This window comes from Montipora capricornis, chromosome 14 (genome assembly GCF_036669925.1).
Source record: "Montipora capricornis isolate CH-2021 chromosome 14, ASM3666992v2, whole genome shotgun sequence".
Taxonomy (NCBI): Eukaryota; Metazoa; Cnidaria; class Anthozoa; order Scleractinia; family Acroporidae; genus Montipora; species Montipora capricornis.
In genome coordinates, this window is record NC_090896.1 from 32,215,075 (window position 1) to 32,232,407 (window position 17,333).

The 17,333-nt window shown below is 38.2% G+C and overlaps 1 protein-coding gene across 3 annotated transcripts in view; it reads left to right on the top strand.

Moving 5' to 3' along the window:
• Window positions 1–17,333, top strand: part of LOC138032432 (guanylate-binding protein 6-like) — a 115,970-nt gene that overhangs the window by 93,064 nt on the left and 5,573 nt on the right. Inside the window, exons 1-10 of one of the 3 annotated variants that reach the window (XM_068880104.1) lie at window positions 1,024–1,177; window positions 4,947–5,027; window positions 6,173–6,272; window positions 9,740–9,889; window positions 10,880–11,037; window positions 11,123–11,295; window positions 11,767–11,953; window positions 13,791–14,031; window positions 14,268–14,563; window positions 16,556–16,810. The exons of 1 other annotated variant lie outside the window; for it this stretch is intronic. In XM_068880104.1, coding sequence (XP_068736205.1) covers window positions 5,022–5,027; window positions 6,173–6,272; window positions 9,740–9,889; window positions 10,880–11,037; window positions 11,123–11,295; window positions 11,767–11,953; window positions 13,791–14,031; window positions 14,268–14,563; window positions 16,556–16,810 — 1,566 coding nt within the window. In that variant the 5' untranslated portion in view covers window positions 1,024–1,177; window positions 4,947–5,021. Of the gene's footprint in view, window positions 1–1,023; window positions 1,178–4,946; window positions 5,028–6,172; window positions 6,273–9,739; window positions 9,890–10,879; window positions 11,038–11,122; window positions 11,296–11,766; window positions 11,954–13,790; window positions 14,032–14,267; window positions 14,564–16,555; window positions 16,811–17,333 lie in introns of those variants that run through there. One more of the 3 variants, XM_068880105.1, reaches the window with a different exon arrangement.

Consider the following 17,333-nt stretch of genomic DNA (forward strand, 5'->3'; position numbering starts at 1 on the left):
CCGTTCAGTCCAGTCCAGAGTCCAGTCCAACTTTTCCAACTGGCCCTTAAAGATCCTCTAAAACGCCATTCGCGTTACAATGACTGTCACAGCCATTGAAGGTTAACAAGAATTAGTGACATTTCCAATTGTTAGCGGAACACTGTGCATAACTGAGTAAAAGTAAATATGAATAGCCAGACAATAGAAATCACAGACCCACTTGACTTGTTCGATTCCTTCTGTGTTTGTTAAACCCATAAGTTACTAGAGAATTTTACATTTGATTTCCATCATTGTTGTACAAAGCACCACACTTGGTACAATATTAGAACTACAGCTCACTTTAATTACAGCTTGACGGGCGAAAGATTGTTGTCGAAGTCTATTACTCGTCTCTTTTAAGATTCCAGATATTCATTTTTCACCGTCTATCTTGTTTATCCAATTGACTTTCCATAAGGGAATCTTTTGTTTAAAGGTCCACTAAAACGCCATTCGCGTTACAATGATTTTCGACGCCATTGCAGGTTAATTAAATGTTCTCCCGTGTCCACCAGAGAAATCTACGCATTACCGCAGCCCCCTCAAACCTAACAAAATACGCAAAGAAAACACTATGCACGAAGACACCACTTAGCAGGGGAGTGACGGGCAATACTCTTACCGACACGGAAAAATATATTTAAAAAATAATAATAAAACAGAGATTTTTTACCCATTTTCCGACTGGGATTGCCATACTGGCAACCCAGTAAACAGTAGCCATCACCTTTCCTTCATAGAAGAGAACATTAACTTCCACACTGCCACACTTCCACACTTTAACTCGATGTAATGAATTATTTGTGGGCAAATTTCTCGCATTTGCATTCCTTTGTGATGACTGATGTGTTCTCTGCTCTTCTACCCGAAGTAAAAGCCGTTTTCCCATTTCCTTTGACCTATTTTTTACTTCGACTATGCCACCCAAACAGAAGAAGCCGTGTCAACACTGAGCGTTCAAGCGTTAAGCCTTTTGTGTCTAACAAGGTCCCGGATTGTATTTAAAATACAGGCGACAAACATTTCACTTCTTTCGGGGAAACTTAACCTTGGTTTCGAAGTATTAAACAACTCGGTAACACATTCTGAAGGCTTCGTGGGTCTAGCTCATGTACGTGCACAGGTTGACTGGAAACCACAGATTGTTTTAGAGGTAACTAAGATGACGTCTTACAATAGCTGACGTGAATTTAACGCTATGACTCATTGATTCCATCGTCGAAAGGCATCTGTCGAAATGTTATCATTTCACGGCTCAGTGTACGTGTTCAGCTGTCCTGAGGTCGATAAAGCACGAAGCGTAATCGTTTATCTTTGCAAATGTCTGTGTTAACTTGAGAAACATCGAACTGAATAACGAACTTGCTTGAGATTATTACTTCCTGAGATGCAAAGACGTCAACACGGGAACAAAACAAAATGCTCGCTGGATTATATTTTTGCGGCTCATATTTCGATCTACAAAATGTAAACACTAGATTCTAAACTGCTGTAGTTTCGGTCTAGCAAATTTCGATAGCGAAAGGCCATGTGCAAGGATGGGATATCGCCATGTCTCCTCTTGCGATTCGCTTCCGTGTCACACTATAATTTGCATTGATGCATCATAAGTCTGGAAGGGTTTCCAAGTAATCGCTGCGATGATTACTTATCATTCGATGCTCATTGGCTCATGCCCAATTCTACGGTAACCATGTTATCTGGTGAAAAATGGCAGATTACTCCCCTGAGCTGTCAGAGATTGATTCAAGGTGGTTCAAAACAGTTTTCAGCACTTTCTAAGACTTAGATTTTGATGGGCTATTATAACCACTCTTTATCAATTGATGCTACAATCATATCAAAAAACTGCCCAATCATTGATGAACAGGTTGTTATCATTTTTGTGACACAATAGGTTACCGTAGCAACAGTATAACCTGCTAAATCACTAAATTTTAGCTTTATTGGCCTATAATTGAAAAAGGGCAGTTTGTATTTTTTAATATTATCAAATATTGATTAGCTGGACAAGATAAAACTTTTGGCAAAGCTTAAAAAAATTTTGGCAAAAGTTTTATCTTAGCCTACTAATCAATATTTGATATTATAAAAAAAGAAAAAAAATCACCGTGCCGTTTTTCAATTATATGCCCATGAAGCTATAATTAAGGGTGTTTTTAGCAAGTTATACTGTTGCTATGGTAACCTATTATGTAAAAAAAAATTAATAATAATAACAGTGTGTTTGCCAATGACTGGGCAGGTTGTTGATAGCATGATTGTAGTATCAGTTGATAAAGAGTGGTTATAATGATTCATTAAAATTCGAGTCTTGAAAGTGCTGAAAACAGTTTTCAGCCACCTTCAATAAGAAAACAAATTTGGTGGTCAAATGATGAAACAATCATTGAACTCGATTATCGCAAAATGTCGTTATTTGTCAGTGTCTCGCAGATCAATTATTGGCCTCAGCTTTGGCAAATAATTGATCTGCTCTCCACTGACAAATCACGATATTTTGCTTAACCTCATCCAATAATTATTAATTAGATATATTCCTTAATGATAACCTTTATTTCACGTAGTCTATATTTCCGTAACATTACATAACCAATTTTCGCGAAATTGCATTGATCTCATATCATGTTTTTGTTTCAGTTTCAATTTTGTTTCCTTTTCAATTCCATCACAGCAATCGAACTATATTATATACTCAGATTTGAAACACCAAAACGATGCTCTGTATAAAAGTTCGCTCTACAGCCCCTGCTTTTGGGGCATGCATACTTTAAGAATTTCAGCATGATGATGAGGTTGTAACCTCGTGACTAGCACAAGGGAAAGCCCCTTTCAGAAACGTCAAGATTAATTTATCTTCATTACAAATCAGGTGCAACACAATGAAATTGTTAAGGTCATGAATGTACATCGATGTACATATCAGCGTCCTGTCTGAAATACTGCAAGGAATGAAAAGCAACAGAAAGGGCAAACAAACCAAGTCTCCATGATTTTCCAGACCTTTCAACAGAGCGTCCAGACTTCGGGACTGATAAATTCAACAATTTTAACAATTTAAGCCGTTTCTAAGTTCTATATGTCTGGGATCGACTTAATGTTAGACCCAGAGTGGTGAAATATACCAATTTAAACTGTTTTCATTGAAAACAATAGGAATTTCCGTGACAACCCGGTTTTTATATTTTTTTATATTAAATGACTTATGTCGCAGAAGCACCAAAAGTTCGAGGTCGTTGTGAGAAAGGAAGATAAAAAGCACAATGCATTTTTATATTTTCTATGCTTTCTCACCACTGTTCAGCAGAATTTAGTTGTAGTTCAGCGATCCAGTCTAAACTTGAGAAATACACGCCAGTGAAGACAGGGTACTTTCTCGCAGTTTCAAATAGTGATATATCGAGTGCTAATAGATAGATTTTCATGAAACTCTAAATCAAAATATAACGAAAGTAACATGTATGTCTAACCTTTGAAAGAACACTTAAGCTAGGAGTAATAAAGTCAGTCAAATTTGGCAATTTTCCATTCTGGCCATACTCGAGATTAGGCCTTTTTTAATTGCAAAATCACTTTGAGAGTGTTGATCTTTGGTTTACTCAAAATAAAGAGTTCGTTTTATTCAATCTGTGAGTAGTTGATCAGTTTACTCAAAATAAGGGGTCAGTATGAATGCATTTCCCTTGAATGTGCGTAGAATTACTCACTTCTGAATCAAACGAACACAAACTCCTGGGTAAATTTTACTCAGCATTACTGCTACAGTTTACTCACTTACATGGTTGAGCATGGATGCATCGATTTACTCAATCATTATAGTTTGGGTTAAATTTACTCAGCTTTTTTCGCTGTGATGTCCTCTAAACCTCTCTTTCAAGATGAATTTTAAAATATCAAAAAAGGCCTATTTATTAATATCTTACAATATTTGCATGCTACAATAGGTGGCTTTCTTACATATGTATTTGTAACTTAGATTTATGTTTCTCTATTTGAATTTTATTTATCACAATAGTTTAAAAGGCATCCAAATAGAACTCTCTTTCGTTTCTTTAAGCAGTATATAAATGATATTCGCTTTAATCATCAGAGGTTCAAGCGAAGTTATCAATCACGCCATATATTATTTCATTTTCATCGAGATTGATTAGGCCTTTTACAGCTTTGATTGTTTTGAGGTATTTCCAAGAATAACTGAATTCGTTGTATAAAATTGCTTATGACCTGATATAGTTAACTGGAGAAATGCCGTGGACCGCTTTTCCAGAGACTGCCGCTTAATCTTATCCAAAGTTAACTGAATAATAATGTATTACAAACCGTCCTTAGCTTTGTTAAATGGTTTCGGAAATAAAATCGGCTTTGGTTTGATTCATAGGGCTTAATTTCCTTTCCTATAAGTTTAAAACACTTTCTTTCCAATATACGTGGTCATGGTATACATTGTATGTGATATCAAAAGTTATCTCAGAATGTCAGCCTCCATGTAATCTTGGCATTATTGTTCTTGAGGCTGAGGCTCTTTTCGCTGTTGTTTCCTTCTTAGGTAACTTTATAGAGTAGTTTAATTCTTTTCAGATCTATCTACGATTCAAAGGAAAGGAAAAAGTCCGGCGCAAAAATTGAACACCAACATTCCATGCGTTGTTATCCTAAAACGCAAAAATGCTGAAACTTTACTCATTCTGGAGTACACTTGTTGTGGTGTTCCCTTAAATACTACCCGTGAAATGGATGGTCTTATCGTGGTCTTCGATGCACCCATGTCTTGAAAGAAGAGTTTCAAATAGTTCCTTATATTAGTGCCATTATACCAAGCAACACAACATAACATAACTAAAGCAATGAAACTCTGCAGGACTTTAATTACATGTCCATTTTATCTACACCATTTGTCTTGTCTCTTTTTTTTTTAAGTACAGCTTTATCGAAGTAGGACAAATCAGAAGGATCATAAGCAACGAAGACTTTCAGAGTACCACATAAGGAGAAATAAAATGGCTGTGAGTTTCACTGATATCAATAATAATGACAACCATGAATAGTAATATACCCTCTAATGACAGGACCTCATGTCACGGAGAGTACATGGTGTTTAGTGGGGTCCTGAAAAGTAAGAAGTACACTTTACACTAAAATGTAATATACCCAGGCAAGATCTCCTGAATATACAAAATTAAGCAAAAATAAACAGTACTTAACAGCAATGGAATCTACAAGTCTAAACGTCTATTAAGAAGGGGATGGCATAAGGAAGGAGTCAGGTGGATGCAAATCCGAGCCAGCTTGAATTTGTTCGCTCCTGTTCAGTAGAAAACGTCTTTTTAACGTCTGTTAGTCAAGTGGTGGTGGGGGGTATATTACAGTCAAGAAGACAGTTACGACTCAAGGCAACCATCCCAAAGGAATTTGGTAAGATATTTAGTAGTAGAAAAACTTGAAACATTAGTCTTGTCTGTAGACGGACAAGATACAAAATACACCTAAAGCACACATTACAGAGGTGTCAAATTCTGCAAAGCGACAAATAACATCGAAATGACCATGCAGACCTTTCACTATAGCACAGTCAGTCGGCACTCTACTTAAAATTACTCCTAATAACACAGTATAAAAGGCACTCCGAAACAATTGCTAAGCAAGTTGAAGGACCAAAAATTAAAAGAACGACAAATGTCCAAATGCCACGAACCGTTGGAGTCGTGTAGGACTGTCAACCCCATTTTGCAATGGCATGTTGTTGACAGATCAATTACAGGTTAATTACAAGGGATGTGTAGTGTCATGTCCTTTATGCAAGTTGCGCTATGGGAATTGTACTAGTATTACGCATGACTATGCGTCAGTGTGAACTTTTATGATGTGAAATGTATTTAAGCAGTTGTGAATAATCATTAAAGGCTGCAGTTAGTTTTGATGTTATAACCGGCTTATAAAGAAACTTTACAGGGTGGAACGGCAGCCTCAACCCCTTGTAAAAGGCTCTTCCTTCCTTTTTCTACCCGTTTTCCCTTTGCCCAATTCTCGACTAGAAAGCTTGTTTACAGGCTAGGGTGGCCAGTTTGTTTAAAGTTCCTTTATCAGTCAGTTAATATCTAAATTTCTTTCAAACCTGAATGAGCAACTCTTTAATCTATATTCTAACCAGGGATTTCATGAAGATGAAGACGAAGAATTAGCGATTCAAATGTCTTTGGCGATTCAACTGTCTTGGGAATCATTGTACAACAGGCCAAAAAGTGCGGCAGGTAATAGCTCTAAGAGCTGAGAGAAAAGGGGAAGTTTCGTGGAAATTTAAATATGTTATAGCTTTATGACAGACCGAAAGTGCAAAGTAAAAAGCTAATAAGCAATAACTAGGGAGATAATTGCTATAAAATTTCTGTTATTTCTGACTATTTAGGGAAGCTACAAGCAGTCAGTCGCTGACTTAGTTGATGCTTTGCCTTCCAGTTTCTGTATCTTGATGCAATATACGAAGGTTACTAGACCCATAGGCCATCAAAGATTCTTTTGGTGTTGGCAAGAGAGTATGAAGTTAAGGGAGGTAATCCCTCATATTGGCCCTATTCCAATCGTAATCCCTCTTAAGTTATTTTTAGATATCCTGCGAGACCCGTTAGTTCCTCGAGGGTTAACTGATAGCCAATCATGTTCCCCCAATTGGACCAATGTTGACAGTTGAGCGAATTCCCACGCAATGATTGGCGTCGTTAGCGAAAATGGGGACATATGATTGGCTATCAGTTAACCCTCGTGGGAATACCGGATCTCGCAGGAGATCTAAAAATAACTTAAGAGGGATTACGATGGGAATAGGGCCAATATGAGGGATTACCTCTCTTACCTTCATACTCTCTTGGTGTTGGTTATTGTTACTTTAATTGTTTTTGTTATTATTATTAAAAGTAGGACAGGGTAAAACAATATATATATACATCTTATTCGATAGTTTAACATATAATACGCGCAGATATTTTGCGAGTTGCGTAGCATTTTCCCGAACCCCGCAGGGGCGAGGAAAAATACGAGCAATGAGCAAAATGTCCTCGAGTATTATATGCTAAACCATCGAATAAGAGATTTATTATCATATGCCCCGTACGGCCCCGCTTGCCCTTTCATTGAAAAACTATATATATTGGAAAAATGCCCGTACGAGGGCCGTACGCATTAGCGCGAGCAGGGCCGGAAAAAGCCGTGCTGCCCTACTAGGAACACGTACTGCTCCGTGCGATGTAATTTTAGGGGTTTTTGTCGCTTTTAAACATCCAAGTAATTTAAAGCCAGAAGAGCAAATTCAAACAACATATTTGATAAATTTTCTGTGCACATTTTTGTTTTTTATTTTGTCCTAACATCATCTTCTAAGTGCTCTTAAATAGTGTAAAGAGCCCATATGATAAAATACTTATTGACTGAGTTTAGGTCGGGCCGGACAGGAGAATATTTGGCCCTCGGTCCGTACATCATGACCTCGGGCCAAACATTTTCCCGTCCGGCCATCCCACTCAATGGATAAGTACATATTATTCCACTTCAAAAAAAGGTGTGACTTTGCTACAATTTTATTTGGTAAGAGTGTTTGAAAAAATGCATCATTAGTCCTTCAGGGCGCGTGCGAACGATGTAAACAGCACAAAAAGCCAGCCAAATGTCCTTTATTCGATTGGATAAACGAAATGAAGAGTGACAAACGATGACAAGCTTAATTCTCAATTCTCGTGATGAAAACTAAAACGTTTCTTGAAAAAATCCCTTTCCGTCCGCATTTGCTCTGTTCTAAACCGGTCAAACCGGGACACTACAGTGTATTACCGTCTCATATTTTGCGCGTTCTCTTGACCAAATATGGTAAAATGGTGTAATAGTGGAATAATAAAATTTGGTATAGCCTTTGGTATCTTCATGTGAGTGGTTCCAATGCAATTCTTATTAAGTTATCTTTTTTTAATTGTGTTGCTATTATAATATACATCATTACTCGCATGGCAGTTTTTACATGACAGTAGAGCTTAGTTTAATACATTTTAAATATTGTAATCCACTGGTTATTAATTAATTATATACCACTTATTAACCGAGAGCGAGGTCATTACAGGGAAAAATCAGACCGAGGCGTTGATGTTACTTATTATATGGCCTTTTTTTAAAACTCAGTTTTGGCCTGTTCTTCGTCCTTTGGATAATGAAACTCGCTCCCGCTGCGGCTCTATTCGTCGCTCATGCTAAAGAAGTATCTGTATGCTAGTTTTTCTTTCAGTTATTGAAAATGTAGTTTATACTTTGTCCATATTTTTTGTTGTTTTCGCTCCCGCACTCGTAGGTGTTAGAGCCGTCGAGCTGAGAAAATTTTTCATAATGCCCGGTCATCACAAGAAAATCTTACCCGCTCAGCAGCCAATCAGAGCGCGCTTACCATTGTAGCCATATAATAAGTACAAATATTATTGAAGAAAAAGACAAGAAAGTAAAAGAGGAATAATAGCCAAACCCAAAACTCGTCCCATCAATTACTGGGTTTTATTATATGGCTACAATAGTACCTATCGCTCGGTCAATACATCAAGGCCTCGGTCTGAGATTTCCCTATAATGACCTCACACTCGATTAATAAGTGGTATTTAAACTGGTTTTCATTGACTGCAATACAGTCTTCTTTTTTTATAAGAATATGTTTTATAAGAATATCGAGGCCAAGCCTCGGTCGGCCTTGTAAAATTTTAAATATATATTTACAATAAGAATGTAATTTTTTGTGTTGAAAATTTGCTTAAATATTTAGACAATTATATCTTTTTTAACTAAACCGTATAAACGGCAAAACTAGCCAAAAAGCAACAAAAACAGCACTAGCCGTATGTTCGATTCTAATAACATTTCTGCAGGTGCGTAATATCAGGCCTTGATGGCTGCAGGCTGGATCCAAAATTACGTTAACACCATCAAGACACCAAATACATTCGAAAACAGATATGCCATACGCTATAATCTAAGACTATTCACAAGAACTTTTGTAGTCGAAAATCGACAGAAAAATAAGAATATTCAGCCAGAAAAATAATATTCTTATCAAAAAAGGATATAGTCACTTGAATAATTACAAAAATACATAAGGGTTTGTCAATGTTTAATCTCAATCAATAAACATGCAAATTACTTGGCTTCTAGGATTCTCAGGTCAATAAGCTTGGTTAGGGAGGTCTCATTACATCTGGTGCAACAAACCCTCACACAACACAATGGGCATGCATAAGGTCATAAAGGTCATAAGCCAGTTTCACATGTAGCATTTTTCCCATATAAAAAGGGAAGGGATACTCGTCGGAAATTTTAACTTAACCCCCTAAAGGAAACCAATCTGGGCGACGCCCCAGCTTTTTTTTTTTACCCCTAAAGTAAATATACACTTTTATATTTATTCGCGCCAGGAGCCATAATCAGGGATTCCATCCCTGATTATGGCTCCTGTTCGCGCGCAATCCTAAAGGAGACCTTCACGGCCACATATGATGGCGTTTTACCCAGAATACCCTAAGTGAGACCAAAATCCCAAATTTACATCTCTAAGCGAGACAACGAGCATCCCTCCCCTTTATGTATGGGACCCCCCCTCTCCTTCCCCCGGAAAGAGAGGTTCATTTTTATAACACTGAACACCTTATTTGATATCATCTGCTAACCACTACAAATTATTCTTGATTTAACATGACAGGTATTCGTGCTTCTAAAAAAGCAATACCGCTTTGTTTACCAAACAACTATGTGTGGAACCCACTGACGGGAAAGATTATCAAAACAGAGGCCGAGCGCTCTTCGCTAGAAGTGGTTGATGAAGCACTCGAGAAACTTAGGGAGGTAAAAGGTGAGAAAGTCTTCTGTTCCTTGCTTTAGGCCAACTGTTTAAGACAACGCATGGTCTGGTAGAAGTTATCAGTGTAATCATGAGTATGTTTTTGCTTAATTGATGCGCTTGCATTGGCGTGAGTGGCTATGTTTTTTGTTCGCTGAGCTATGTGAGGTGTATCATGTAGTACAGTTATGGAAGTAGAAGAATAAAGTGGGATAATTTAGTGTATCACATTAAAATTGTCTTTTATGATAACTATTATCGTTTCAGAGATGAAGACCAATTCGTGACGCATGTAACAATAAACACTTGATGACTGGTCCCGAGGAAAACATTTAATTTTGTTTCCCTCGAATCTCAATGTTTCCCCAAGGTGCAGCCGAGGGAAACATTGAGATTCGAGGGAAATGAAATTAACTGTTTCCTGAGCGACCAGTCATTAAGTGAGTTGTTATATAGCACAAAAATAAAAACGAGCAATGGCAACAACAAGGGTGGTCGTCGGTCAATATTCGTGGGTGACAGTGCACTGTTACCCTCTGACGTCATAGATTTGGTAATGTTGCCCGCTCAGAAACTTTTGGCGGGAAATAGTTTTATTGTTAGATAGATAGATAGCCAGGATATGTTTAATCACTCTTCTTGTAGCATTAGGCTAAATTACAAGAGGGGTCAGCAAAGCTGAAACAAAATGTCAATAAATATAATACAACGCAGTGCTACGTGTACTTGAAAGTAATGAACCTGTCTGTACACTGGAGTTATATGAACTCGCTGGAGTTATGCGAACTCCAAGTAACCAATGAGAGCACGCGCTGTTGAGGAAACAAATTGAGCCATATAACAACATCATTTGTATGACAGACTACAGGTACCTTTCTTTTCACTGAAATACACAAGAATTGCGATCCAAATACAAATTGTGACGAAGGCGAGTCGCAAAATATGTCACGGTGTCGTTGTTACAGATACAGGAAGTGATAAGGCAAATTCTTGTTTCTGTAGGTCCTGTGTGCGTGGTATCTATTGCTGGTCCGTACAGAAAGGGCAAGTCGTATATCTTAAGCGAAGCTTTTGACCAACCAAACGTTTTCCCTCTTGGACACCAAATGGTGGCCGAGACCATGGGCATATGGTTATGGATTGTACCTGGAAAATATAAGGTTTGTTTCTTTGTTAGGGTTACAATGTTTCCTTGTATAATTAATACTATTTTTTCACCGTCAATATTAATATTGCCTCATCTAGGATTGCAACGGACAGGAATTCACAGTAGTGCTCCTGGACTCTGAAGGAATCGATTCTACAACTGGTGAAAGTTTTGACGACCATCAGATTTTCACGTTAACCGTTCTGTTAGCTTCTGTTTTAATCTACAATTCCCAAGGTGTTCCGACAAGAAATGACGTAGAGAAACTGGAGTATCCTTTCATGCATAGACAACAGTGGACAGTGCTTTGAGGATGCGACGTAGGTGTTTTCGTTTCATGTAGACAGAAAACAGTTTGAAAACGACGGCGTCGAGATAATCATGTGATTTCCCCAACCGAGTTTTCCTCAAACACGAATCCACAACGATCGGTGATTTTTCCCTTAAACACAAATAAAAAATGATCGGTGTTTATTGCGTTTGTAAATTCCCCCGGTTTAATGTGGACGGAAAAGATTTGCTGTGTTATTAGAGTGAAATCTCCGTTTTCAAAGTTCTCCGGCATAGCGTGGATGGGCCTAAGAAGATACGGTTGTTTGAAGGAATTAAAAGATATATGAAATCCAAAGTGCTCAACAGAAATCTTTTTTTTTGTATATCTTGTACACTTCGTTCTTCAACGAACGATATATGCGTAACAATCCTGGGGATCTATGAAACGTTTTTCCTTGACGATTTATAGCTTTATAGTAAAGCTCTCTAAAAGAATCCAGGTAAGATCCACTGTCTCTGGTCCGTCTCAGAGTCGTCTGGCTGAAGACAACGAAATCTTTCACAAAACATTTCCTCAATTCGTTTGGCTCTTGAGAGATGTAACACAAGACATTCCAGAAGACTGCAAAGATATCAAGGAGTACTTCTTAAAAAAGGTCAGACTAATTAAAGGCTAATCCACTACTTGGGATAAGTTGGAAGGGCACCCATCGATCAAATTAAGCCAAAAGCATTTGAGAGACATTTCTAGGCTCCTTGTAATCTGTTAAGACTGTCTACAGAGATGTTTTTATCTCCTACAATAATTTGACCAGTTCAGAAATCTTAGCTGAAAATTGAAGTGTCCGAAAATTTTAGGGAATGATATCTGTATCTCAGAAATTGCTGGCTGAACGCGCCTTCTAAGAACTTCCCAGCGAATCGTGTGCTCATCCGAAACTGCTAGATGACCTTTTTTAAGTGCCAAAAATTGGCAAAATATCCTTTTCGAAAACGAAAAGGACTACTTTCCCCTGGTTGCGAAAGTTTTAGGTGATGTTTTAGTAAAAAACTCTGTAGCTGGTTGGCAACATTGAACCGAAATTGACTCTCCCGAACACATATTTCACCTAAGATTGTCGTTGGACGCCCCTGAAGTTGGCAAGCGAATTAGTTGATATTGCATTTGAAGTGCAAGTGCTGCTGAGGGATGTATACAAAACGTTTTGAGAAACAAAATAGTAAGAATGTACTAGATTATAGTTTATTCGGAATGAGTTTGCATTGTCTTTGCCCGTCCAGCCTCACACTGAATGAGAGGTTCGATGGGCAAAATCTTTTGCTTGGACATTGAGTGATATGGGCCAATGGGCAGCTTCAATTGCACTGTCATGGGGACGAATTAAAGATGATCATTGAACGATTGAAGAAGAGCAAATTTTAATTTTTTTTTTTCCGACGGAGTCGCAAATTGAGATTAGTTTTTCTCCATTTTTCCAAGGCGAAAGGACAGAATCTAAAAAAGTCTGCCGAACCTTTTCAATTTGAAATCATAACTTGTGCATTCGTAAGTCATGATAGCACCCCTTTAGAAAACCATTGTTTTAAGGTTTCCATTGATGCAAGAAGGTCTTTTGGCCTCTGACCAGTATTCGAAGCGATGCTTTCAGACGAAGTTACCATGAAATGGCTGTGTAATTAGAACAATATACTTGTACAATGTTGCTATGAATGCAGGTAAACTCAATCTGTTGCTTTCGATCAGTCAGAATAGACCTTTTTGCAGATACAGCGGCCATTTTGAATTCTATTGTTTCAAATAGCCATTATGGGATGCCCAGGGGGCAAATACATATTAATTTGCTCCCTGAGCATCCCATAATGTCTTAAGTTTCGAAACAATAGAAATCCAAATGGCCGCCGTATCTGCAAAAAGGTCTATTGGGGAGCGCACTAAGAACCCCGGGAGGGGGCATATAAAAAGGACAGGGGTGCCGTCGTACCTTTTAGGGGTTAAAAAACCGGTTTTGGTTCCTCCACAGAGGTACCTTTTAGGGTATTGAGCCGAAAAATTGTGACAGGAGGCATTTGACAATTAAATGATTTTTAATTTTGTCTAATTAAAACCCATGATTAAAACCTCTTAGGGGTGAAAAAATTTCACGCCCACAAGACAGGATCTTGGTACCTCTTAGGGGTTCTTTTTAAAATTTCCGACGAGCACCCTCGTCCTTTTTATATGGGAGTCCCCCCCTCCCTTCTTTCCCTTCCCGGGATAAGAACTTGGGCCAAAGGTTAACTTAACATTTTGATCCTGAACGCTCGTCTCTGTCATTGATCCAATGCATTACAAGTGTCCAGGACTTTGTATGTGATTTGCAACTTTTGACACAGTTACGTAATTGTTTACATGTTATTCACAAAATGACTAAGGACAGTTACGTAATTGTTTACAAGTTATTTACAAAATGACTAAGAATAGTTACTAACGCGTTATTCTTTTACTCTATGCAGGTTTTCAAAGATCATCCGGGCCAACAAGTATCTGAAAGTATCTTACGCTTATTTGCTGGTTTTGAAGCGTTTTCTTTGCCTCCTCCCACAACTGATAAGGAAACGATGAAAAGCCTAAACCAGAAAAAAAGTGAGGTCAACCAGTTGTTTCTGGACGATTTAAAGAAGTTCAAAAGTTTGATGAAGCGTACCCTATCTCCTAAAGGCAGCTTTAATGATGGAGAATTCGTGACTGGAGAAGGTGGAGTATACGTTCCCTCTATCGGGTTGAGAAGCTCAGTTCGTCAGTTCGGGACCATGCATTGCCAACAGTAGCATGATATCATTTCCAAAATATGCAGTGAGTAAGACGAGAAGCCGTGTCGGTTTTCGCAGGCATGTTATTGCAAAATTAAAGACTCTTTCTTGGGATGATCCAAGGGGACATGTTATTTCTATGAGAAAAACATCAGATAACACGTGTTAATTCTATTTTAGGTCTCGCTGCCTTGGTTGTGCTTTATGTTGAAGCGATTAACACCCCTGATGCTATTCCTAATGTGCAGAGGGCCTGGGACACATTCGTCTTAGCGAAATGTTTGGACGTGAAAAAGGCTGCCTTGCAGACGTATGATGCACACATGAAGTCACAGTTATCCAATGTACTGCCATGTAGCAATACTGAGATAAGAACAAGCCATGAGGCTGCTCTGAAAGAGTGTGAATCTCAGTTTATAATGGAATTAGCTGGAATATCTACAAACACAATTGAAATGGCTTCGAGAGAGCTTAAGGTGAGGCATAAGACAATGATAAGAGTCTTCGAAATAAAGAAAACATTTTTTGCACTGTACTCCCAGCCACGCTTCTGGGATTGATAGAAAGTTAATTTGTTTTCACTTCTTACTCCATAATTGACTCGTCAGTTCAACGTTTAATGACCTGCCATTAGGAGAGATTTTTTGCTCACCGTATTTTCTTCTTGTCTTTTATCTGCCACTCAAAAATCTACGCCTGATCACAGGCAGACAACCCTAAGGATGCGAGAGCGCATGACGTTGCGTCATTTTAAGACAGTTGTAACGGCCGATTCAACTGATCGAGGAAAATGTTCCATAAAAAGTTCAAATCTCGATGTTTCTTTTCGAAAATTCATTTTGTGGACAGCCAGATAAATAAAGTTCACTTACCTACTATTTTCTGCGTTGTCCTGAATGATTTGATGGGTTTTTGGGACGCTTCGATTTCCTCTTCAGATCCCACGCGTCGTCACGTAACAATATAAATTGACAAGGTGTGCAACTTCCAAGACCGCTCACGGCCGAGTGCCTCCAGAATTTAGCCAAATTTCTCCCACTTCCAAAGGTCGCTCGCCTCCCAGGCTTAAGCACGTAGAAAGTCGATAATTTTTTTAGCATCGCGCCAAAAATCATCGCATTTACACGGCTCTGCAACCTCAAAATCCTGCTCGATTTTCAAGCTTTGCTCAGGTTTTTGTTATCGCCAGACGATGAGGACAGAAGTCGTGCATCATTGTAATTTGATCAAATCAATATAGCCAATTAAAAAGCGCAGATTTATAATTTTGTCTCTCTTGGAGAAAATGTGCGCTTTTTGATTGGTGGCGCTTCTTGATTCAGTTGCTTTACGGACTGTCTACCACCCACTTTTTATGACTTATTGACATTGATTGACAGGAACATTAATAGCAAATCGAAACTGAATTACGATTTACGTACACATGTACTGTAGGACGTTTACTTACTTACTTACTTACTTACTTACTTACTTACTTACTTACTTACTTACTTACTTACTTACTTACTTACTTACTTACTTACTTACTTACTTACTTACTTACTTACTTACTTACTTACTTACTTACTTACTTACTTACTTACTTACCTACTAGCCGGGAATGAAGGCACGGTAGGGAGCATGCACTATCCCCAAATGGAAGAAGTTTTGAAGTAAAATCATAATCTACATATGATAGTTTGGATGTTTCTTTTATAGTGTCAAAGGTATTTAGCACAACTGGGGACACTATCAATAAATAAACAAATATTGCAAATAGAAAAGAAAATATCAAGAACCCGAACTGATAGCAAGCTGACCAGTCGGCTATTTAGACAACGCGGTCGAAGAGTTGAACTTGGTACTACCGAGAAGAAATCCAGATAGCGGAAGGGGGGAGAATTCAGTCAACAAATAGCCGGTGGATCAGAGTTAGGTTGAAATACATTATCCTTAGAGACCGAATTAATAGATTGTAGACTAAACAAGAATTCTTAAAGAGAAAACACTAAAAAATGATTGATAATCGCAGTTATACACACAACTTAAGCATTCGTGAATTTTTTAGCCTGAAAAAACGTTCAGGCCTGAACGGATTCGAACCAATGACCTCTGCAATGTTGGTGCATTGCTTTACCAACTGAGCTATAACGGTCAACTGGAAGCTGGTCACTTTGTGAGTTCGTAATATACCCGTAGATGGTGAAGAATAGAAGTGAATATATGAAAGATCATATATTTGAACTGCCGGGAAAGATTAATAAGTTATGTGTATAACTGAGTAATGCCGTATTTATTATACACTAAGTAGATCTACATAATTGTGAGATTCTTAAGGAAGATGTCTAAAAATGGACCTAAGTTTCAATTGTCGCTCACGAGGAATTTAACGAGAGTGAACAATCAATTATAATGAAACTTGAAGGTGTGTGGTACATCCAAAAAGTTGATGGCGTGTCAAAATCATTTCCTGTTTTTATTTCAACTAGGAATCTGTAGACAAGAAGTTAACCTCGTGGCTGACCGACAATGAAGTGAAAACCAGACAATTTTGTAAAGATCTCCTTGACCAGCTTAAAATAGTTCATCTGGACCCTGTGTTTCAGAGACTTCATGGGAGAGGTGCAGCCGAAGTATCTTTTGATGACATCATTGATGGATATCAGCGGATTAAAGACGAGTACAACAAGTCTGCAAAGGGCGCCGAAGATGTGATTGCTAAAGTGTTCGTGGAGCTTCATGCAGTAAGGCACTGTTACATCCCTACAAATTATGTATTTTGTATGTTTGACCGTATGTTTTGTCATGAAATGATTTGGCATTCAAAACAAAGCTTTACTAAGTTGATGGTATGGAGTTTCCTTTTTCTCTATGTTCAATGTTGTTTGACATGGCTGTCAAGTCATATTTGACAGTTTTCTTTGGGCCCATGATTATTTGTAGCACTGCTAATGCCTATGGTAATTAGCGATCCCAATGATGGTTTGTACCTGATAATTCATGCTAAGTCAATGGACCACAACAAGCTAATTTAGCAGAATTCATAAGAGACTATCATGGCCAGGAACCTTCAAATAAGAATTTGGGACAAATTTTCTAGTTGCAAGCAAATCGTTTTTTTACCCCAGTATTCTCATCTCCGGAGCCGCCTGTTCCTCTTAGCTGTTGGGCCCTTGATTCACTAGATTCTTCGCCTAAGATCTTCAGTAATTCAACGCTGGTATCCTGCTTTCCCTTCCATCTCCTGCTTAACCTTTTGCTAAAACC